Source organism: Carassius gibelio, chromosome A7 (assembly GCF_023724105.1).
Source record: "Carassius gibelio isolate Cgi1373 ecotype wild population from Czech Republic chromosome A7, carGib1.2-hapl.c, whole genome shotgun sequence".
NCBI classification, from domain to species: domain Eukaryota; kingdom Metazoa; phylum Chordata; class Actinopteri; order Cypriniformes; family Cyprinidae; genus Carassius; species Carassius gibelio.
In genome coordinates this window covers 33,846,111-33,870,695 of record NC_068377.1, presented here as the reverse complement: position 1 = coordinate 33,870,695, position 24,585 = coordinate 33,846,111, and the positions used below count along the sequence as shown (strand labels likewise).

At 35.3% G+C, this 24,585-nt stretch overlaps 1 protein-coding gene across 5 annotated transcripts in view; it reads right to left on the bottom strand.

The window, feature by feature from the left end:
* LOC128017334 (A-kinase anchor protein 13) overlaps positions 1–24,585 on the bottom strand; it is a 69,980-nt gene that overhangs the window by 23,154 nt on the left and 22,241 nt on the right. For 2 of the 5 annotated variants that reach the window (XM_052602679.1, XM_052602680.1), the window contains exons 8-14: positions 23,809–23,891; positions 11,789–11,852; positions 8,459–8,580; positions 5,808–6,091; positions 2,608–2,655; positions 1,717–1,776; positions 133–319 (exon numbers count right to left, since the gene is read on the bottom strand). In XM_052602679.1, the coding sequence (XP_052458639.1) occupies positions 133–319; positions 1,717–1,776; positions 2,608–2,655; positions 5,808–6,091; positions 8,459–8,580; positions 11,789–11,852; positions 23,809–23,891 (848 nt within the window). The remainder of the gene's footprint in view (positions 1–132; positions 320–1,716; positions 1,777–2,607; positions 2,656–5,807; positions 6,092–8,458; positions 8,581–11,788; positions 11,853–23,808; positions 23,892–24,585) is intronic. The other 3 variants (XM_052602681.1, XM_052602683.1, XM_052602684.1) reach the window with 2 other exon arrangements.

Genomic DNA, 24,585 nt, shown 5'->3' with positions numbered 1-24,585 from the left:
CTGAATGTGACCTAAATGTCCTGATTTGGAGAAAGTTACAGTAAGTAAAACAAGTAGCTCATGTCGTTTCATGCTGGCGTCAAGTAAACCTAAATGTCCTGATTTGGAGAAGATGGTTCTTCGATAGCTCACCTGACCAGCTGGTATGCTGCATTCTCCCAAATCAGACTCAGGACCTTCTTCTGTGAGAGACATCAGTGAGCCCCTCTCCTCACTTTCCTGCCTCTGAACCCCTCGCTGATGTGTGGATGGACCTCCGGACTGCGGTATCCAACGTTTGCCATCCTCAATCCCTGCTGCTAGACCCTCCAAACTATAACTGCAACAGAACACACCATAAAGAACCAAGTTAGACTAAGAAAGAAAAAAGAAAAAAAAATGATAAAAAAATGCATGAATAGAATTTAAAAAAGTAAAAACAATTTAAAATAGAACATAATACATAATAACAGTTAATTAAAAAAAATTAATTATAAAAAATAATTATAAATATGTAAAATAAAAGAAAAATAAAAGAAAGAAAGAAAGACTTTGAGAGTCGCCTTATTTAAAGTGATACAAAAGAAAGCAAAGCTGAGCGTGTGCGGAACATACTGTTTTGTACCTGTTGATCATCACGTCTGTCCCTCACAGATTTTTATATCACATCAAAATAAATATTTTGTTTACATGATTTCTTTTTCACCCAAAAAGGCATACACATGTCTTTTTTTTGTATACTACCAGCCAACAAGATGCAAAATATGCAAAGTGCATGTTGATTTTACACTAAACGCACCAAAGTAGCATCCAAAAATGATTCAGAACTTATTCATTTTACATTATAATGACTCTTATGCTGTAAGAAGTTTTTATCAAGTTAATTTAAAGAACCCATTTGGACATCTTCAAAAAGTGCATTATTGAAATGTAGTCGGTGGTTTTCAGACTATGAAACGTTCACAGATTTAAGCTATTTCTGTTCAATCTAGCACACCAAAATAGTGAATTTCAACAGAATGGCTGCTGTTAGTATGAGACACCAAGACTCAAAGCTCAAAAAAAGCTCAAAGCTGCACACAGAGTAGCACAATAGCAAACCAAGGCAAACTGAGAAGTGTTTTAGGATGCTAAATATATATGTGAACATACAGGTGGCTAGAATATTTCCAGCTGTATCGAGATAACAATTATTTTAAATCTCAAAATGGATAAATGGAATAGTAAAAAAACGAACAAAAAACAAACTACACTGAAAGTGAAAATGATGATTACGTCTTACTGATCTGACACTTAAACATAGATTTAATTGGTGTAAACTATTTTAGTCAAGTTAAATCAGGCATATTCAATATTTATTTAACATTTCGGTGCCACAATCTGAAGCAGGTTTGTTACAAACATCCGCTTACCTGACATTCAGAGCAGTTTCGAGTACAACAATATTAGTCATCACGTAACAACAAAAGAAGCTACAACAAAAACTACACCGCAAAAAGCCCCTCCTATGTATCTCTGAAGGAACACGTCTAACTTTCAAAAGCCATCATTTCTCTAAGCTTCGCCGAGGCTGACTGAAGCAGCACAGAATAAGGCCTAAACAAACGTTTCACTTTGCTCTGACAAACAGGTAATGCAAATGTTGATGCAAAAGCTCTTTGTGCAAGTCAGAGGGGTTGGCTCTTCGGTTGGATTTACAGGAAGCTTGCACACAACGCAGTCGTACACTTGCAGTACCTGATGAGCTCTCTAATTTCTTCCAGCTCTCGACAGGGTTCACTGGGGCACCAGCTCAGACTGGACAAAATATAGGGGGCGTCAGAGGGCACAAACCAGTTAGAGGAGTAGTAGAGCGGAAAAATGAAGATTTGTTCAGTTAACAGTTTGATGAAAGACACTGGGTTGATTATTACGCTCCTATAGATCACAACAGTAGGGTTCCAGAAGTTAAAATACTATTCATTTTCTCCATAAAATCTTCTTATTTTGGGGGGGAGGGGGGACAGATGGGGGGCAAAACATATATTAAAAAAATTTATGGGTTTAATTTCCATCGCCAGTATTGCAATTTATGCAATGCCAGCATGGAAATTATAATATAAAATCTATTTAATATAAATGAACGCGCACACACACACACACACACACATATATATGAATTAGTAAATAAACAATAAAAATGAATAAATACATTATTAAAAAATAAATTATGCATTATTTTATCAATAAATAATTAAAAAAGAATAGCTAAATAAAAAATTTAAATAGATAGATATATAGATAATATATCAAATATATTTAACAGAAAATAAAATGTAAAAACAAATATTTAATACATAAAAATGAATAAATTATAAACAAATAAAAAAATGATAAATGAATTATAAAATATACAAGTGATTTAAACAAACAAACAAACAAATACATGCATACATACTGGGTTTATTAACTGTGGGGGGGGGGGGGTATGGAGAAAATGAACAGTTTTTTTTTTATTTCAAAAACATACAAAAAATTGGGTTTCATTGTCAAATATTCATTACTGTGATGCATGGAAATGGGAATTTATATTGATTTCAGATACTAATGAAGATCTTGAAATAAAGATTATAAACGAAAATATGATACCTTCTTCTGTAAAACACAGGCTTTCTCTCTCCTGCACTTCGTACAGAACTGGAAATGAAAAGATGAGATGACATGAAAATATGAAAGATTAACCTACTTTGACTTCAAAGATCTGTATGATAAGAGTCTCTGAGAGGTAAAAGTGAAACTAGTAAAGTATGGAATTACTTCTCAAAAATGAGTGAACGCAAATGAAGAGCAAAGGGAAGAGCGAGGTGAGAAAAGGGTGTCACATGATGAGAAGTGTGAGCGATGTCATTCTCACAGCATGTCATGTTTAAGGTGCTAATGCATTAGCATTCAGTGCGTTCTGAGCGGGAGTTAATTCAGTGCGTTAAAATGTATTATAAGTGAAAATATTTCTTAAGCACAAAATCAGCATATCAGAATGATTTCTTAAGGCTCATGTGACTCTGAAAACCAAATATAGAGTTATGTAAATATGTAAACTTTTCAGTTGTGGTCTGTCTGTATATTAGGATCGCTAAGATTCGTCTTGCATTGCAACATTATGACAATTAAGCACATTACATTTTATGTGTCTTATTTCTTAACTACTGTAGAATTTTTATTATATCATTATAAATTAAAACCAATACAACAGATAATATTATGATGTTTAAATAAACCATTAAAAAACATGATATTTATCTTTTAAATAATATTTTATTTTAATTGACGTTCTGACGTACTCCGTTTTCACAGAGCTGAAAAATAATAAATGTTCCTAAGAACAAGCTTTAGCATCATCAACATCTCCTCGTGTACCTCAGAGGTGTCAAGTAACGAAGTACAAATACTTCGTTACTGTACTTAAGTAGAAATTTGGGGTATCTATACTTTACTTGAGTAATTATTTTTCAGCCGACTTTTTACTTCTACTCCTTACATTTTCACGCAAGTATCTGTACTTTCTACTCCTTACATTTTAAAAATAGCTTCGTTACTGCTATTTTATTTCGGCTTGTTTTCATTCTGGCTTGTCATAATTGAGAAAAAAAAATATCCAGATAAATCGCACAATCCGGATGGAGTGAATTTGATTGTGGTTGGATGAGAAGTATAAACATATACCATTCCGACACCCACCCTATTGGTCTGTAGGCGATCCATCCATCGCACCTGCACATGACACAAATCACATCACACTCCAGCAAGGACATAGCCGGTTTTGGGTTATTTTATCAAAAATTATATTTCTTAAAAGTAGGGTGGAACTGGCTTCCGATCGCCTCAGAGTCAGTCCCCTTAAATTTCATATGAAACCGGCGTCAGACCGCGGTCTCCTCTCTGTCTTTCAGCGCGCTCTGCAATCCGAGCTCAGTGATCAGCCGTGAAACAGTGATTCAATGCGAGCTCAAACAGAGACAGAGGACACAAGGTGTGTGTTTCTCGATAGATTGTTAGAATATCTGTATCCGTGCAGTTCTTTGTCATAAATACAGTTTACAAAAGGTCACGAGTGAGCAGTCGGTTTCTCATGATGAGAATCTCATCTAGTATAAAGTTTTCGCTTGTCACCGCGCGCTCATCACAGCCGTTTCCTCCAGCGAAAATCTAGCCCTTAACACATATGAACGAACGCATATTTTAATTACTCTTATTTAAATATACTTAATACACTACTGTGCAAAAGTCTTAGGCACGTTAGTATTTTCACTTAAAAGAATGGTGTTCGTCATGATGGTGTGTCAGTATAAAATATCAGTTTATATTTCCTAACATCCATTTTGCCGTCGTCAAACTGCTTGTGCATTCAAAATCGCACTAGATTATTATTAAAATTAATGGCAAACTGATTTTTCCTAAGGACACACTACAGCAAAATATATAAATAACTGACTTAAAACACTCTTTTTGGGGTGAAAATACTATATTTTCTTTTCCATAAAACTTTTGCACAGTACTGTATTTTAAAAACGACATTGTTGCTACTTAATAAAGAATGACCATACAGTAATTCACAGAACTGATTAAAGACAGTGACAGACAGCACTCATCTTAACTAAATATCAGAGTGAGTGACAGAGCTACAGTAGAAACATTATGTGTACTTTTGTATTAAATAATGACCCAGATTGTGAAATACATTTATTAGCCTTATTAAGGGAAGCACAACTTGGGAAATGAGAGCATCCAAGGTGAAAGTTATGGATTTATTTTAAATATTTATAATATTCTCTAATGTTATCCATAGTTTTTTTAGGTTATTTTTTTTTAAGTAGCGTTTAAGGCACCGTTTAGGCGCCGGTACCGTTTTAAAAGTATCAAAAAAGGCACTGGACCCTTCTTAAAAGTTATTATTTCTCACTGGCTCATTTACCAAATGGGCGCTTTCTCTTCATCCTCCACAAATTAAGCTGTAGCTAGTTCGGTAGCGAGACGTTTTAATAAATTATCGTTTGCGAATGACGACGCGATTGACAATTTTGTGATATAGGCTTTACCAACTTTGTAACCCCGAACACTGGACATAGCAGACATATGTACCGAATACAGGAAGCTATCGATCAAGAAGGTATCAGGATTATGAGTTATTTTTAGTTTTTGATTAACAATGTGGATTAATCATTAATTTTGACAGCACTATAATATTTATTGTATATAGACAACCATACAAGGGTAATTGTTACTAAGCCTGCACCAATGTTCTTGTCCATTGCCCTCGCAGATTCATGCAGCTAAGCTTGGATTTACATTCCATTAAAGCTTATTGATGACATGCCTCTAAAGTTTGACTTTTTGCACCATAACAATAGTTATTGGCAACTAGTCATCATATCTCTAGCTCTTTAATGTATTTGCATTGTACTAAAATGCGTTCATTTTCAGTGGGCATATATGCGGCTGAAAAAAGGTAGCCTAGCCCTAGTGCATCACAAATTTTTCAACATGAACATTTTAATATAACATTATAGTCATTATGGCCTTTAGAAATTTTTTTTTTTTTTTTTGAGAGGTGGGGTAGTGCACAATAGGCCCCTCTGGCACGGCCCAAGCTTTTGTTCTTAATGGCATTTTTTCTTACATTACTTTTACTTTTATACTTTAAGTAGTTTTTTAAACCAGTACTTTTACACTTTTACTTGAGTAACAAGCTTGAGTTGATACTTCAACTTCTACAAAAGTCTTTTTAAACCCTAGTATCTATACTTCTACTTGAGTAATGAATGCCAATACTTTTGACACCACTGGTGTACCTGCGCTGGTTCATTTCTTCTTCCCCTCCCTGGTTCTTCCCAGGACCCCAGCTGTGTCTGCGTAATGGAGAGAGGGAGCGTACGGTGGACCGGCAGAGAGAAGCAGGCAGTGGCACCTCCGTCAGCCTGTCTTTGGCCTCCTCTTCTGCCTCTCCTCCTTGCCGCACCTCCTCAGAGCTTTCGGCCGAGGAGCTGGGATGTCCCACGCTGGCCGTGTCGTCCGTGGAGGAGCAGGAGACGGACACCTCGCTCGTGCTGTCGCCTCCACCTACAGCCTCGTGCCCCTGAGCAACAAACACCAATCAGACACAAATTAACTAACAGACTTTGTTAAGACAGATGAAATTATTCAGCACAACAAAGCACTACTGTGCTATAAAACCTGGCTATGTCTCGTAAACAAAAAAATAATATTTAAAAAAAAAAAACTTAAAAAGCTCAAGCATTTGTTCTGCCAAAAATCCTACTGAGAGTATTTAACTAAGTACCATATTTTCCGGACTATAAGTCTCACTTTTTTTTTCATAGTTTGGCTGGTCCTGCGACTTATAATAAGATGCGACTTATTTATCAAAATTAATTTGACATGAACCAAGAGAAATTAACCAAGAGAAAACATTACCGTCTACCGCCACGAGAGGGCGCTCTATGCTGCTCAGTTCTCCTGTAGTCTAATCACAGGGCAGCATAGAGCGCCCTCTCGTTTTATATATTTCTATTTAGCTTTAATCAATTGTTTTTTATTCAGTTAATTTCAGATTTTGTCAACTTGTCAGTTTCCAAGGCAACATCTCTAATATTTGTAAAAGTTTGTTTTAAGTTTTCCATCTAAAATTTTGGCTTTGTTTTTGTTACATGGAATAAAGATGTATATATATTTCCCCTCCCTGGATCTTCTTTCTATTTACCTTTCATTTATTTTTATCTCAATTTTAGATATTTTAGTATATACTTTTTTAAAGTTTTTCTTAAAATTTTTATTATTAAATTATATTTTGTTTTATCATCTAATATATAGTGTGTGTGTCGGTGTGTATTTCTATTTAGCTTTAAATTATTTTTAATTAAGTTTTAGTGATATTAATTTTAGTATTTCAGTTAGTTGCAAAGGTAACATTTCTAATTTTCATTAAGTGTAGTTTTTTTAATCTAAAAATTATATTTTATCTTTTTTAGTTTTAGGTAACAATAACAAAACTAATCCTGACCTCATGACCTATTTTTGATTCACTTTTGAATTCTATATGAAATGTAATATTGAAGACTAAATTTTGAAGTTTGCATTGAGAACATTTCAAAATTGAACAGAGCAATAATATCATCGTATTATTAGCATTTTTTCTCCTTTTTATAGCTTTTTATTTATTTCCTCAAATGTATTCTATAAAACTGATTCACGTCTGAAGTATAGCTAAACTGTAAGAGTTTGTTTGCCTCAAACTTGTGTGCATCTCTCAGACTGCTGTCTGTCACTTTAAAGTGAAAAAAGTATGTCACTGAATCATCACCAGGGTGAAATGAGTCTGCTAGACCGACCAAGACGTCTACACACCAACACACACTCACAGACTCCTTATTTTCATCCATCCAGGCATCTTGTGACACACACAAACCGTATCCTATGTTCTCACACACCTAAACTTCAAGCAGTTGTGAGCCGCCTTGGTGTGAGGTTTTGATGAGTCTATTGCACCGAGCGCTGGAGAGACAAGGTGAAGAGGATTTGAGCTTCTGACACACATTGAGGTTTTTCGTCTGTGTTCTGGGGGGATGAAAGCCCTCTATTCATGCACCCCTGAAATAGCTTCTATTGAGCGTGTGTGTGAGGAAGCAGAGGGGGTGGTTTGTAAGTGTGTGTGCGAGTGTGCAAGAGGTTTAAAAAAGGGTTCTGGAGAACTTATAGACACGTGACCTAGTTATAAAAAAAAAAAAAAAAAACCTCTAGAGGTTTTTAACATTTAGGTGTCCTCAAAATCAACAAAAACCCTAGTGCTCACATGAACACACAAAATTACCAATTCTGCATTCATCACCGGATATGTATCATACTTCTGAATTTCTTTTCTGCATTAAGTGGTTATTAGCGTTTTTTTTGTAAAAGCAGGGCTTTTAGTCGGTGCAAGATGGGCCAGAGAAATGTTCAGAGAAAAAAAATAATACAATGAAATTAAATAAAAGTAAATTAAAATTAAATTGAAATATTTTATAGTATACATATCTCTTTATATTGCATTAAAATTTGTAACTCACTTTAAATCAAGGGGATCATCACATCTGGAGGTCCATGGCATGAAAACATTTTAAATCCCCTGTGATAAGCAATCGCTTTTACTGTTCCTCATGTTTCAAGTTAGGGACTTTTCAAAGCTGTTAAACCTCGGTATTAAACTTTTATACATGAGTCATCTTGCACACTTGTGCAGACACGAATGAAACCTCACATGTGTGCAGCTAGTTGTGCTCTATTCACTTTCAAAATAAGCAGTCCAATTGTTTTGCCCGCTGGAAAAATAAAATAAAATATAATAAAATAAACACTGAGAGAGACAATCAAGCCATATATAGGGACCAAAATACCAAAGACTTAAGCAGTAAGCAACCATATAACAAACAATGCACATTTCTTCCAAAAATGTAATGATTTTGCTCACCTTTCTGAAGATGTTTTCCTCTCCAGTGTCAGGACTGAGAAATCCATCTGTATCGCTTCCTGAGTCCCGAAACGTGACTGTTTCAGAGTTGCAAGTGTAAAACTCTGGATACTGCGAACTTTCTGCAACAAACACACACAGTTTCACATGATGACAGACAAATTTATAGCATTTACTATAAAAAGCAGCGTGCTAAAATAGCTTGTTTATCCAGATAAAGTCTATCATAAAAGTCTCCAAAGAAGTTCTCTTACTGAAGCCCAATGTCCTCTTAAACAAAACATGTGATGTCCTCTTCAGAACAGATCTTTGTACAACAGCACATGTGTTCACGACAGCAAAGTCTGACTATCTTGATAGAAGCATCTGAAGCGTCTCTCAATAACCATACCGCCGCGTGGGTAACAAAACCATTTCACGAGGGAGACAAAACCATCATGATAAACCTCAACAGATTCCATAACCTAGAAAAATACCGCCTGTTTCCCTCCCTCTCTCGCTTTCTTCTAGTCTTTTAAAGTGCAACACACTCACTGTCTAAGCGTTAAAGAGAGTGAGTGTGAAGGCTGGGATCAGATCTGTCATGAGGGTGTGAGCTTCATCAGCTGTCGCACAACACACAGGTGGCTCCATGTTTTGGGATGTGAAGGAGGGGACTCGCTGGGACCGCTACAGTTGCCCTTTCTCTACGCGTCTGCTCTCAATGCTAAAGTAAAAGCAAGCGTCATTACCTCAGCCGCAGATAAACAACTGACAACATAAACACACAGGTCATGACAGGCCCCTGAGAAAGATTCTGATTTTGAATTGATTTCTCATAATTTTTTTAATGCTAAATGCCTGAATGCAATGTAAGTTAAAATTAAAAATTAAAATTTATGCATTTAGCAGACGCTTTTATCCATAGCGATTTATAGTGCCTTCAGGCAAACATTTTTTACCTAACATGTGTTCCCTGGGAATCAAACCCACAACCTTTTGCGTTGCTAACGCAATTCTCTACCACTTAGCCACAGGAACTTACATAACAAAGTTGCTTTGGATAAAAGTGTCAGTTAAATGCATAAATGTTCATGTAAATGTAAAATACTTTTTTGCATGTTATTAAAAACAGAGGAGCAAAAAATAAAAAGAACAATATCTTGGCACGTAAAAAAAAAAAAAAAAAGTAAATTAAGTTTAAAATAGTCATATTTTTCAGCTGGTTTTAAAAACATTGTAATTTGATGAAACTGCAACCATGCAACTAGAATGTGATGTTCAAAATGGAACGCACCACAAAGAAATGCAATGCAATGCAATGCAATGAAATTAAAACATTTTGCTGCATAATAAAAAGGTTAAAAATGAATAGTAAATCAAAAAGAAAAAATTAAGCAATACAAATTAATTGAATAATTAAATACAAATATAATGGAACAATATGTTTAGCATGTTAATGAAAAAAATGTAAATAAAAAATATATGTATTTAAAAAAATATTTTTTGCATGGTTTTAAAACAGCACTGTGACAAACCTGAAACCATGCACCTATATTGCTACATTGTTAAATGTTTAAAAATGTTTGATGATTGCAAGGAAGTGATTAATAAATCTCAACCCACTTCCTGCATTTACAAACACGCATCAGTGATCAGTGATAAGTGATAAAAGTTGTGTGTTTAAGACAATCCATTCAGGGTAGTCTAACTGGAAAAAAGCAAGTTATGCCACTTATGTTCACAATTGGTGAAAAAAAAAAAACTATAGTACAAATACACTTTTCATTAAACAGGAAATCTCTCTTTTTAGCACTGCATCATGTTTGCGGCTTGAATGCATTCATGCATTTGAATGCATCTCTCTTTTTTATACCAGAAACTGTTGGTGTATTAAAAGGTGAACAGTCTTCAGAAAGGTTTCATGTAAAGATCAACAATGCCTTCATGCTCCTCTATACGAGCACGTGCCATTACTATCTTCTGTTCCTTGCGTACCACACAATTCATCATACTTCCTTAAGAACCTCACTACAAGAAAACAAGTTTTTCCTTTCTCTTTTGAAATTAAATGGTTCAGTCTGTGTAGACACACTCTCGTGTTTTTACAATGCAAAGTTTACGCCTTCCTGGAAAGCAAGCCAATCATAACTGAAGTCATTTACATATTGTCATTTACATATTTGTAGAAGTCTTAAAGGTACAAACATCAAAACAGCCCGTTTATTTCTAATGGTCAAAGAGAGGGTGGAAATGTTTTTATACAAGAAACTGTGGCTAACATTACAGCCTACACAGACAGCATCCTATGCGTCGAGGAACCTCATAAGCAGGCACACATGCCACACAAAACACTGCTCATCACATGAAGTGCATGAGCGACGTGACTCACAAATGAATCAGAGAGAAAATTACGTTAACATGTTTCCAAACCTACAACATATGCACAAAAAAGCACACAAATACATAAAAGCAGAATGATATAATTAGATTTTAATTAACTGTTTCAGACAATAGTTTGCTATCAAATTTTTGCAATAAGCTCCCATTAGTTAATGCATTAACTAAAATTTACTAAAAAATATCAATTTATTTACTGCACTGGTTATTAATCTGTTTACATATAAAAAATACTGTTTATTTTTACTTCATGTCAGTTCAGATACATTAAATATTATCAGGCACTATTATTGATTTTATGTAACTACAATTAGAAGTATTTTTCAATGTTTGTTTGTTAACTAGTTTAACTTATGTTAATAAATTATAATTGTAAAGTGTTATGAAAACTTTTTAGTACTGAATTAAACACACACTACCATTCAAAAACGTATAATGTATAATGAAAATACATTAAAAGCAGTAATATAACAAATATTATTATATTTTAAAATAACCATTTTCTATTGTAATGTATATATTTTAAAATACAATTTATTCCTGCTATGGCAAGGCTGAGCTTCCCATTACACCTACGTCACATGATCTTTCAGAAAACATTTTAATATGCTGATTTGCTGCTCAAGAATTTCAAGAACATTTCTTATTATCATCAAAGTTGAAAACGGTTGAGCTGCTTAATAATTGTGTGGACACCTTGCTACACTACCACTGAAAAGTCTGGGGTAGGATTTAAAAATGAATGCATTTTTTTACATTAATAATAATAATAATGAGTAATTATTAATAATTGAGCAGCAAATCAGCATATTAGAATGATTTCTGAAGGATCATGTGACACCGAAGACTGAAATAATGGCTGCTGAAATGGGTAAGCTTCAACTAGATAAATATAAGCATTAAATGACATAACCATCAACATGATATCAGGTCGTGGAAGTGTGATCTTACCTGTGGATAAGTTGTGTCTCTTCTGGGAAACACTGGAACACAGTGCGTCTTTGTCTCTGTGGATCTGGGGACAGAAAGAGGAAGATATGGTCTTACTCATGTGACTGTCTAGCTGGAAAAAAGTTGTTTAACATATTCAAAGCAAATATAAACATCAGACTGCATTCAAATTTGATGAGTTTTTTTCATTTTCTTTCACTGCTGAAAAGGTCAATGAAACCGTGGGTTTCTAGTGAATGCCTAGGCCACAGAAGCAGCAGCTTTGCTCACATACGCTCAGAGTCTGCAGCATATATGAGGTTAGAGCTCAGTCTGTGGTTTGTGGACCCCATAACAGCTGCATCTCACTCATCATAGACCACACACCACCTCGCACCGGCCCTGAGGGACCACAGCGGCTTCAGCAATCAGGATCCAATGCTGAGATGCTCCCCACAAGCCAGACATCCAAACAAACTACTGCTGGCTGGATTCAATCCAATGCATAGAAGAAACAATGGCTGCAATTATGCTGCACCTTATAAAACAGATAAACCTTATAAAACAGATAAAGCTCAAATAAGATAAGCTAAGTTTGAATATGTTGTAAAATAAAGCAATTAGCCATGAGAGGCTGTGCGCTACAGTGATTTCACTCCCTTAATCCATAGATAAGTTTAATTATTACCTATGAAATATTTTATTTCTATGTAAATAAATGAATACATGGAGTTATACATTATAGCAAATATTTTTTTTTTTTTTTTTTTTTGGAAAGAGGAAATTGTGGTAAAAAAAAAACATTTAATTAAAAATATAAATATTATTTTTTAGCAAATATAAAAACACATTAAAAAATGGTGGCCAACAGAAAAAAAAAATCCCTATTGTGTAATTTTAAAATAACAATTATGAAGAAAAATAAACAGTTCCTCCACCAAATATGGCTTTGAAAAAAAATATATATATATATATTATTAATTCTGCAAAGACACATTAAATGTATTAGTATATTGAAGAGACCGTAAAGACATGAAAAAAATATTTCTATTTCAAATAATCCTGTACCTTTTAACTTTCTATTGATCAAAGAATCCTGAAAAATGTATCACGGTTCCCTTTTTCCAACACTGATAAAAGTAAGAAATATTATATATATATATATATATATATATATATATATATATATATATATATATATATATATATATATATATATATATAAAAATAATGATTTCTGAAAGATCGTGTGACACTAAAGACTGGAGTAATGATGCTGGGGAAAAAAAGCAGGGAGTGTATTTTGCAATTCTTATTTTGTTTTAAACAAACCAGCAGACAAAGTAGTCCTAACACAGGTCACATATGGCTTGGTGCTAAAAAAAAAAAAAGTATTATACTAAAGAGGCCCAATAAATTTCATGCCTGCTTGCCTTCTCTATGTCAGCTTTTGATCTGAGGCACTAAAATATGAATAAATACAGGATATTGAAAATGTTTACACAGATCTCATGTTACGAACAGCAACCTGTACAAAGCACCCACAACAGAAAGCCTGTATTACAGCGATCTGCACCGCTGACGGTTATTCACTCGGCTGGAAAGCACACTGAAAAGCTCTTTTGCCTTTGTTATAACCCAGCTACAGGGTCGTTCAGGTGATGCAAGATCGGATGGGGGAGAAAGACGGCCAACAATAGATCCCTAGAGGGAGGGAATACAGGAGAAAAACGTCAAGAATGAGAAAAATGGCTTCTGATTTGACCCAAGAGCAGGGACTAATTATGTTCACACCCTCAAAAACCAAGTGGCCATGCACAGTTTTAAAGCAGTTAACAATGCACAACGCTCCACTGATGAGCACGTCCATGCCAGGGCTCTGACTAACCACTGTGTGCCTCTGGGAAGGCACTGCGTGTGGAGAACACTGTCCCAAACACAAGCCCTGCCTACAGACAGGCCAGAGAGCACAAACACACACTCTTTGGGTTTCTGTACAGCAGTTCCCATCAGAGTGACTGATGATATCACACATCCACTGCGGCTGAAACGCCAACAAAAGATGAAAAAGATTACAAATGAAAAGAGCTGTACTGTTTAGGCATAAGCGGCAGAACTCTAAAGAGACTTATAGCTGCCAGACCGTGAGCGAATAGGTTGAGGGTTTATTTAATTATAAAGTGTACGAGATGTTTTCATTCGATGAATGAATCCCTTCTTAGGCATTGTTCACACTAAAATCAGATCCATTTGTCCAGGGGAGTCAGAGACGGCACGTATAGAGATCACATGTGCGAGATGATTTTAGGAAATATATTAATAGTAAATTATGCACAAAACAATTACAATCCATTTGTGTCTGGTAGAGTTTTTTAATGGTTTTGAAAGAAGTCTCTTATGCTTAGAAAATGGTCCATTTCTCCTCGTGACTAAACAAAGGGTGCAAAAAACCACAAGGTGCCAAAAACGCCTCAGGCTCATTTATTGGTTTGACGTGCCCTGTTAAAAACTGGCTGACCAATGAGATTGGCACTTTTGTTCACGTGCCTGGAGCTGCTGAAGTTACAGTAAAACACAACTTGGTGGCGCTCAAGCACAAAGCGGTCTTGCCGAGCACACTTAATACCTAACAAAGAAGAGGAAGTAAGTAGACCAAGAAGATGCATCTTGGCAAGATGAATGTTGAACTGCTGGTCTCATTGGTGTCTGAACACAAAGGGTTTTACGAATAACGCAACAGCGACTACAAAAATCAATAAAAGGGAGTCGTTATGGAGAGGGATTGCAGATCAAATAGGATTCGATGTGTCCCGTGGTTTTTCTGTTTTTCAGTAAGTGCCATCTAATGTCAGGGAGTGAATTTGCACAATTTAATGTGATCTTCACAAAACACAAAAGACGCGTCGAAAAACACCGGCGATAAGCGTGCGATAATCATTCCGGTGTGTACGAGGCTTAATACTGTGAAATTTATTTACAATTTAACATAACGGTTTTCTATTTCAGTATACTTTATAATGTAATTTATTTCTGAATTTTCACTATCATTACTCCAGTATTCAATGTCAAATGATCTTTCAGAAATCATTCTAATATGACGATTTGAACTTGCTTATTATTATTCGTTAACCAAGAAACATTTTTTTCATTGTTTAATGAATGTAAAGTTCACAAGAACACAATTTATTTTAAGAATTTCTTGTAAAAGTGTAAAAGTCTTGCCACTTTTGCGCAATTTAATACATCCTTGTTCAACAGTGTTCGAGTTAGAGTGTTCGGTTGCATTTTAAAGTATTAAAAAAATAACTTTATCCATAATATATTAATACTGAGTCAATGTAAAAGTTTGACTGAGCAGGAGACCACAAACTGATAGGGCAAAAGGGTTCAGTTCTGCTCCAGAAACAAATAACTGAAATATGGCATATTTAACCTATCAATCGCATTCAGTATGTACAGTAACAGAGACTTTCTTTTGTTTCAAAAAGCAACTCCATGAATCAGCTTAAGGGGACTAAAAACCAAACCAGCTTGAATATAAAATAAACATTTGCATCTCTAACTGCCACTGAGCTATACGTACTGTATGCAAAAGAGACAGACATTTAAATATATAAACAAGATTGATATAAGAGGCATTTACACTTTTAAAGGGGGAAGTCATGGCCTAGTGGTTAGAGAGTTTGACTCCTAACCCTAGGCTTCTGGGAGTTTATTCATCAAGTACTCATTAATTTTAGTTTACTCAGTTCAAAATGCAATTAGCAAAATCACTGAATAAGTGTTACAACAAATGTGCTTGAATCAAACCATAATCCATCTAACCGTCCATCCATCTATCTATCTGTCTAAAAAAGAATGAAAAAAAAAAACTGCATGCTTACATGTCAACCACTATATATTGTGATGCTCTAAAGATGCTTCAAACCGCTCTCCATTACACAGGCCCAAACCCTGAAGTCTGTTTAGAGCCAAACATGGCCCAGTGTCCCATTCCAGAATCTGGCACCGCTGCCGTTCTCACTGCATATTTGTGGCGCTAGGGGAGAAACCAAAAAGGCCATGCCAGCAGACTCTGTCAAGCTCAGAGCATTCAGAAGTCTACCCAATAAAAACACATCTGGTTTGAAAAAGCACAGACCATGCGCTGGCTCTCGATGCATGCAGCGGGAATTAAAAAAAAAAAAAAAAGCTGTAATACAAAAGCAACTGCTTAAGGATAAAATGTATGGCATGATAAGACCACGTTAATCAGTTAGTGGGACATTTTGAATCTAATTTCTGTTCCTACAACACCATTTGTGTTTCCAAAACCTGCGTCTTCAAACTGTGCAAAGCTTCAAAATCTCTAGTTTGTGCTGATTGTAAAGATGGTGATTTTTTAGCTGCGGTACAGCGCTATGAAGTCACTTGGCCGACGGCCCGTCTCCATCATTCTCTCCAGGCTGAGAGCCAAAGGAAACCGTTAGGATTTGAGAAGCGGCTCCCAGACGGTCACCAAACTGAGCTGCCCCTTCCACTCACGCAGTTCCTGACCTCAACATGTAAGCGCAAACACACGCACACACTCATGCACAAACTCCATTTACAGTCAAAACATTGTATCTGAGCTTTCCCAGAGGCATTTCTCCAATCCAACAGCCATCCAGTCTTTAGGAGTCATTAAGCACGGAAGGCTAGAGAAATGCACTAGGATCACTTGCAAAACATTTTACTTTTGAAATACACTACAGTGCTATAGTTAGGGGTCAGAATGATTTTATTTGAAATAAGGATGCATTAAATTGATCAAAAGTAACACAAATACTATTTTAAATAAATGCTGTTCTTTTGAAATTTCTTTTTAACATAGAATCCTTGAAAAAAAATGATCAGTTTTTACAAAAAAATATTAAGCTGCAAAACTGTTTTTTTTTTCTTTTATAAGAATAAGAAATGTGTCTTGAGCAGCAAATCAGCATATTAAAATGATTTCTGAAGGATCATGTGACACTGAAGACTGGAGGAATGATGCTGAAAATACAGCTTTGCATTAGAGGAATAAATTCGATTTAAAGGATATTAAAACAGAAAACCGTTATTTAAATTGCAGTAATATTTAACAATATTTATTTTTATATCACGATATACTTGTATTTTTTATCAAATAAATCCAGCCTTGTTTAGAGACTTTTAAAAAAACATTTAATACATTTTACCTGAAATTTGAGTGAAAAACCATAATCGAAAAGAAAAGGGTGTGGGAGTTAATTTGATAAATCAAGAATTAATTTTATTGTAAAAAGTTGACTATGATAAAAGGTTGAAAAACAAAAGGGATTGATCAAACATTATTTTTTTTTACAAAAACTAGTACTTCTTTGGAATAATGTGCAATGATGAATCATTTACAATAAACCTATGAACTCTATTTATATTGGCTTCAAATACACTGAATCAACTGTACTGAATCAAATGACTCCGTGACTCTATGACCACAGGCATTCAAATTCAAAAGAGGAAATTGAGTCATGGACTGCCATGTGAGAGCCACTAAACAAATAGTTCAATAGTTTACTGAGAGCTTGGGGATTTAAGGTTTGGAAAGAAGTGACATCTGTGCTAATGACTGTTAAGACCGATCAAGCCACACATCTTCATTGTTTGATCAAACTGGCAGATCAACGCTTCAGTGTGTGTGTCTGTTGAACCACATTAAACAGCTGAAAACAAGTGTTCGGTCTGGCATGATGTGTTAATGGCAGAATGTCAAGCCAACAAAAGAACTATGAATCAACAAATAAGACATGAGAGAGTTCAGACACTCAGAAATAACAGCTGACTGCAAATGCACAGACATGGCTTACAGGAACAGACGCTTTCTATGAACATTAGCTTGGAAAATCATATAAGTTAGCAATACTTTCTGAAAATCAATTATAATAAGTACAGAGCCATACTTGAGTATATAGGAAAGATCATAAATGAGATATCAGTTGTGATCTGTTCTGAAACTCCTGAGGAGACCCATGTGAGATTACTGTATATATTTATTAATGTCTCAAACTGCGATTGATGGCAATGTCTGTAGTAAAATGTCAGAGATCTCATTTAGTCATTTAGCAGCACTTTTATCCAAAGCGTCTTACAAATGAGGAAAATGGAAGCAATCAATCAGTTTTATAATGATTTAGTAATTTGACAAAAATCCATTTCTGTACAAGCTTTGTGCCGTGAGACTAGTTTAAAACCTACAATTTATAGCATATATAGTCACAATGCTGCAGCATCGAATGTCAACCTTTCTTTTTACAGATCTTCTTACCTTGATTAAAACTACATCCACAGTTCTCTCTCCTTTGGAACAAAAACTATATCTCCGCTTGTATCGCTCGTACATCTTTCCAACACACGTAAGAAGAAACCGTGACACTGAACAAAGCTTATTTCCCACATGAGGTCCTGACAGGCACAATCTCCACGGCTCAAGCGTTTGGAAAAGTGAGACGCTCCTAATCTTTCACATCTGTGTGAGGACCGGCCCCTTTCCCTCGCTCATCCTCCACTCCCCTCTCTCTCTCTCTCTCTTACACACACACACACACACACTCGCATATGCAAACAGTCTCTTTTCCTCTTTCGTTGCGCCTGCCACCCCATCCCACCCCATTGACTCTTTTCCTGCACACGGGTCATTCCTGCAGTACTTTTAAATAGTCCAAAGTGTATGCGAATCATATTATTTGTGCACATTATTATGCGCATTATTAAGTGCACATGAATTTAAAATCATTTCTTTACTTTGGTATGAGCAGAAAATGTGTCATGCTGCACCTACTAAGATGAAAAACTGTCTAAAGAAAATTTCCATGGTTTCCCGTTTTTTGTTTTTTCTTCCTCCAATCAAAATGTTGTTTTTTTTTTAAAAAGGTTTCCTGAGAGTTTTTATTTTTATTTTAGCTATTTATAGTTAACATTAACACTAACTAAAACTAAAAGCAAAAAAAAAAAAAATAAAAAAAAAATAAAAAACATTTACATTGAAATGAAATATGAAGAGAAAAAAAAAAACAAGAAAAACATTTCTGATTTTCATTTGGTTTAAGATGAAGCACTAAATTAGCTAAAACTAAAAATGAAAAAAAAACAATGAATAAAAACTAAATAGAAATAAAAACCAATAACTAAAAAAAACAACAATTACTCATATTTAAATTAAAATTGCAATGAAAACAGAAATTGCAATGAAAACAGAAAATACATATGAAAAAAAACATCTAAAATATAATTAAATACTATATTAGTATATTAAAAAGAAGAAAAAACCCACATTGTTAAAAGGTTTTTCTTCTATGTCTTTAATATCCATATTCCCATGCTCTAAATGTTGTGTAACATCCCTGAATTCACAAAGCCAGGTCCTTGATTACATCATCCTCCAGGAAGTGACATCATTTGGGAGGGAAAGCAACAGCAATGCTAATATCTAATAAATATTAGAAATGGATTTGAGGAATTCTGTCATATTAGTTGGCTTATTTCAGTTTAACACGGGTACGTTAACTTTCACACAACAACGGCTAACTTAAGCTATTTTATTATTATTATTATTATTTTCCTGTTAAACGTCGTGCCATTGCGTAAATAACCAATTTCTAATTAGAGCATCTTAGCTTGTCCGGAGCACAATCACAAACATAGGAAACGAGGCTGAGCAACACTGACTAGTGATTTCTTCCATCTGCTCATGATGTCCAGAGGTCAAATAAGCAAAAAAAATAATAAAAAACGTGGCTTCGTGTGTTGCCAGGATGGGGCTGGTTATAATTTGCAGTAAAAGGCCTTCAGCACTTGTGGTTCACATAAAAGGGTAATCCCAGCCCCCCATTCCCCCAAACGGATGTAAAGAAGCCTGTGGATGAACAGCTGGCCCAGATGTCACGCCATTAAACTGTCAATGTCCAACAGGAGAATAGCTGATCTTGCCAAACTACAGCTCAAAACACTGTGCTGTGAATAATCATTTTGTAACCTGATACACCGTGCCTCCCAAAAAGTCAATTAACTGCATTTCGTCAATTGCTTCACATGTATGCATCTCTATCAGCTCTTTCTAGTGCTCCGATTTGAACTTTAAAAAAATAAACAAATCCACGTTGCTTCTGGACTTCACGCTAGAGCTGTAGTCAAGTCCGGCTTTGTCGAGTCCAAGTCAAGTCCAAGTCCAGGACTAGTCGAGACCGAGTCAAGACCGAGTCCAAAGAGGTTCGAGTCCAAGTCAAGTCCAAGTCCAAAAGTTTTGAGTCCAAGTCCAAGACCGAGTCCAAATGAGTGAAAAAAGGGTCCTATTCAAGACCACATACTTAACTACTGATAATGTTTGTGATGCGAGAGAAAGCATATCTCCTATTCTAAGAAAATCACTTTACATTATTATTTGTAATGATCAAAAAGCATGTGCAAAGTAACAACTCTGTAGGACATGGGTCTCCAAACTACATCCTGGATGGCCAATGTCCTGAAAAGTTTAGCTCCAACTGGCCTTAAAACACCTGGAAGATTAGTGTGTCTAGTAAGAGCTTGATTAGGTTCAAGTGTGTATAATTAGGGTTAAAGCTAACAGGGGCGTTAAACAAGATCCTGGGCCCTATGCATAGGCAGTCCTGATGGGCCCCCATGCCCCCCACCCATGAAAATATCCAGGTAAAATAAAATATATTTCAGATTCATACTTTTCAAGGGCCCTCTCTTCCTTTGGGGCCTTGCTAATGAGTACTGGTTTTACCCCCAGTCCGACCCTGGGAGCTAAACTTGGATAAACAAACAAAGTTTGGAACTGTAAGGTCAAATAATTTTTATGTACTTTATTTTTTGTTCACATTATATCTGTGGTCAAAAATGTATATGACTATGCCTAATTGGCACAGTGCACAGACACACGCAAAGCTCGGGATATGACAAATGCACGCAGCAAGGCTAGAATGGATACGTTTGGCTCTACTGGGCATGCGCACATAAATACAGCAATTTTTGTCATACTGTGCTAGTGTTTGCATAGACTAGTCGAGCACTGTCGGAAACAATCGACTACTCCAGCATGTATTAACCATAATGCATACAAAGTGTTTGCAAGTACGACGTGAATTTTAGAATTACAATATTGCGTGGAGCTGTTACTATATGACCTTATCTATGTTGCATGTAAAAATAAAATAGGCCTATGTAATGTAATAATTAGGGTTGTGCCTGAAGCCGAATACCTTATTCGGAATGGCACGGATAATGGCTTAAAAAACGAATAACGGACAAGGAATAATTCTGCCTGAATACGATCGGCTGAAGCTGACACAGTCTGGTGTTTGCTAGATAACAGGTGAGCCAGGGCATCAGCGCCAGAAGTGAATGAATGTAAACTTTATGAGTGAAAAGCGCACAAATCAAACACCGCATTGTTGTCGCCTCTCTGTGCATCTCTCAGAAATCAGAGCGTTGCAAGAGTAATTTTACCTATAATAATACATCATAGCTACACGTTATATTATTTGTATATATTTAAAAGGCAAATATTGAAAGCTTAGGCTACCATGATACGAATGAATGGAATAAGCACAGCGCGCTCACCAATCAAACAGCCGCGCTGCGCGTCTCAGTCTCTCAAAAACCAAATCAGTTCTCTCTCAAAAGTAGGCTAATAATCAACATAGATATGGATACATTGTCTACTTGTCCTACATGTTTGCATCTTTATGTTTTGCTGGTTTGCGCGGCACACACACATCTGTTTAGTGAAGTCGACTATACATTATAGACTCGCTCAAAGTGTTCTGCGTAATGAGAATGTGTGCATTGAATGGATTCAGTCGTGTTCAAATGATCACTATGACACGTTTGTCATGACATCTCTCTGCTTTCATGATAAATATTATTTTAGAAATTAATAATTAATTCAGTTTAACACGACATACTTGTTCAGTGATAACTACGAAAAAATATATAAAAAGTCATAACAGTCTTATCAAGTAACTGTAGGCTACGATGTTGTATCCGAATGCAGATAGGAAACAATTTGTGATTGTTACAGATACAAATACTGGCTGTTACATGAAAATGTAAATATGTAATGTCATATATAAAGTTTTTAAAATTTACATATTTATTTGTTGCATAAGGCTATACATTAATACGCGTTTATTGATAAAAAAAAGGCTATCTAGGTGTAGACGTAAATAAAACACAATCTAACAGGTAGAAAATTAAATTAGAAACATCTAAACATTTCAGATCGCAATAAGTGCACCACTGGTCATGCACATCCTTTCCCGGAACAATACTGAAAGCTAAGGCAAGATGGAGAAACAGATGATCATAGTTGTACAAGGATAGCCATTTTTTAAATGAATCTATTAGCAGAGCTACTGCAAGTGATTTTAAGTGTTGGAATTCCATTTATTCTTTGCTGAAACTTCTGCGTCATCATGGAGAGCGGGTCATGGTTGCCCAGCAACAGCAGACGCCACTGGAGCGCGAGCGCAGATTACAGAGTGCTTTGGAAATAAGGAGAGCGGCGCGCCTAGCGTTTTCCACACAGTTTCAGTCGCGACATCATGCAAATGTGGTTTTGTTTTGAAGGAGACATTTTTTATTTTATTTTTTTGCTGGACTCGGTCGAGACCAACTAGAAGACTTGGCGAGTCCAATGGCCAAGTCCGAGACAAGTCCGAGTGCAAATTCAACGAGTCCGAGACAAGTCCGAGACGACAGAAAAATGTCTCGAGTCCGGACTCGAGTCCAAGACCGGACTCGAGTACTACAGCCCTACTTCACGCCTCAACGCTACCACATCTAGTGTTTCTGTGAACCCAGACACACAAGCAACTTTTTTTTACCTTGAATAACAAGAGCACAATCACATTGTGTGTGCAAGCACTTTAGAGTAAACCAACAAAACTGAAACCAGAGCATATGGCTGCATATACAGTACCATTCAAAAGTGTGTGTTTAAGTCTCTAGTTCACCAAGGCTGCATTTATTTTATTTGATCAAAGAAATACAGTTAAATCAGTAATATTGTGAAATATTATTACAATTTAAAATAGCCATTTTCTATTTTGATATATTTGAAACTGTAATTTCTTCCTGTGATGCAAAGCTGAATTTTCAGCATCATTACTTCAGTGTCACATAATGATTTGCTACTCCGGAAACAATTCTTATTATAATCAGTGTTGAAAACAGTGGTGCTGCTTAAAATTTGTGTGTAAATACTTAATTTTGTGATTTTTTTTTATTTTATATAAAAATCTTTTTAACATTATAAATGTCTTTACCATCACTTTTGATAAATTTAATGCTCTATTGATGAATAAGATAGGAAAAGATAAAAACAATATGAACAGACTTTTGAACGGTAGTGTATTTCTTTTCTGTATTGTATTCTGCACTGGCTCCACATATCCAAAGATATTACTTCGGGATATTCAGATGTTTATAATAATTCTCAGATCTTTTCATAACTAGCAGGCCTAAAGATAAAAGGGAGGACCACATCTGTTATTGCTTATACATGTGCCCGACACCATAGGGAACCGAACGAAATGCTGCTGAGTAACAGGACGTTAAGTTATGTTGTTTCAGGGAAATATCGCCCCCATTTGGAGCTCGGTATTCAAAATTATTTACTTCAAAGCAACTGTAAATACTGATGAATGTTAGGATCTCACTGACAGAGATACTGGCAAAAAAGCACGAAGCTATTTCAGTTTAAAAAAAAGGTTTGAAATCAATTTAAGTGTCCTGTTGGGACAACTAAATAACTCTTTTAAACAAAAATGGCATGTGATTCTGAAAAACAGTGAAACCTAATAGTAAAAATCATCTATTAACATACATTAAAACAAAGTAGTAACAAAAACAGTATTAAAAAAATAATAATAATAAAATTAATAGTTGCTAACTATTATGGGATGTCATTAATGTCACAACATACACCCACAGCGTATTTCATAAGTCAAGTGTAGTAAATTAAATATAAAGTCTATAAACACTATATGTTTAGTACTTACCACTAGTGCATCATTTTTGTCCATGATATCCGGCCACATTGTCCTTTGAAAGTCCATCTGATCTTCCAAACGTGCATCCGACACTGTGACAGAACATTTCAAATTCATAAAATCAGTGAGATCTTAATGTTCAAAAAGGTAAAAGAAAAAAAAAAAACTGTATAAATTTGTTCGTGAAATTAAAGAAGAAAAAAAATTATTATTATTATTATTATTTTTATTATATATTATATATATTATATATTATATATTATATATTATTATTTTAATAACATTATTTGTAGTGCACTCAAGAATGGAATATACGAGTCATGATAAATGAACTAAAAACATGTCCTGCACTGCAAAAGCATCAACCAAACAGGCATATTTCTGGAAATAGTAAATCTGGCTATTTTAGTTTAGTTGCGTAACTCAGCAACGATAACAGTACTCTTTTAAAAACATGGGTGTACCAATGTACTTTTTCGGTCACTGTGAGAACGGAGAAAGTTCAGTTCAGGAAATGGACGCTGACCTCGTCTTGGAACTTCACTTTCCTGGACATCCCATAATGACATCACCTGTTGCTAAGTTACATTTTGTTATGTACATAAATCACGATGATATACACCCTGTTCGCTCAGGCATGTGTGTGTGTGTGTGTGTATGTGTGTGTGTGTGTCAGAGATGCACAGGCTGCTTTTAATCATTATGTTGGATCAGAAAAATATAATAACTTAATTTTGGTTGATCATTGAAGAGACTGTCACAAGAGACAATCAAACTGTATTGTTT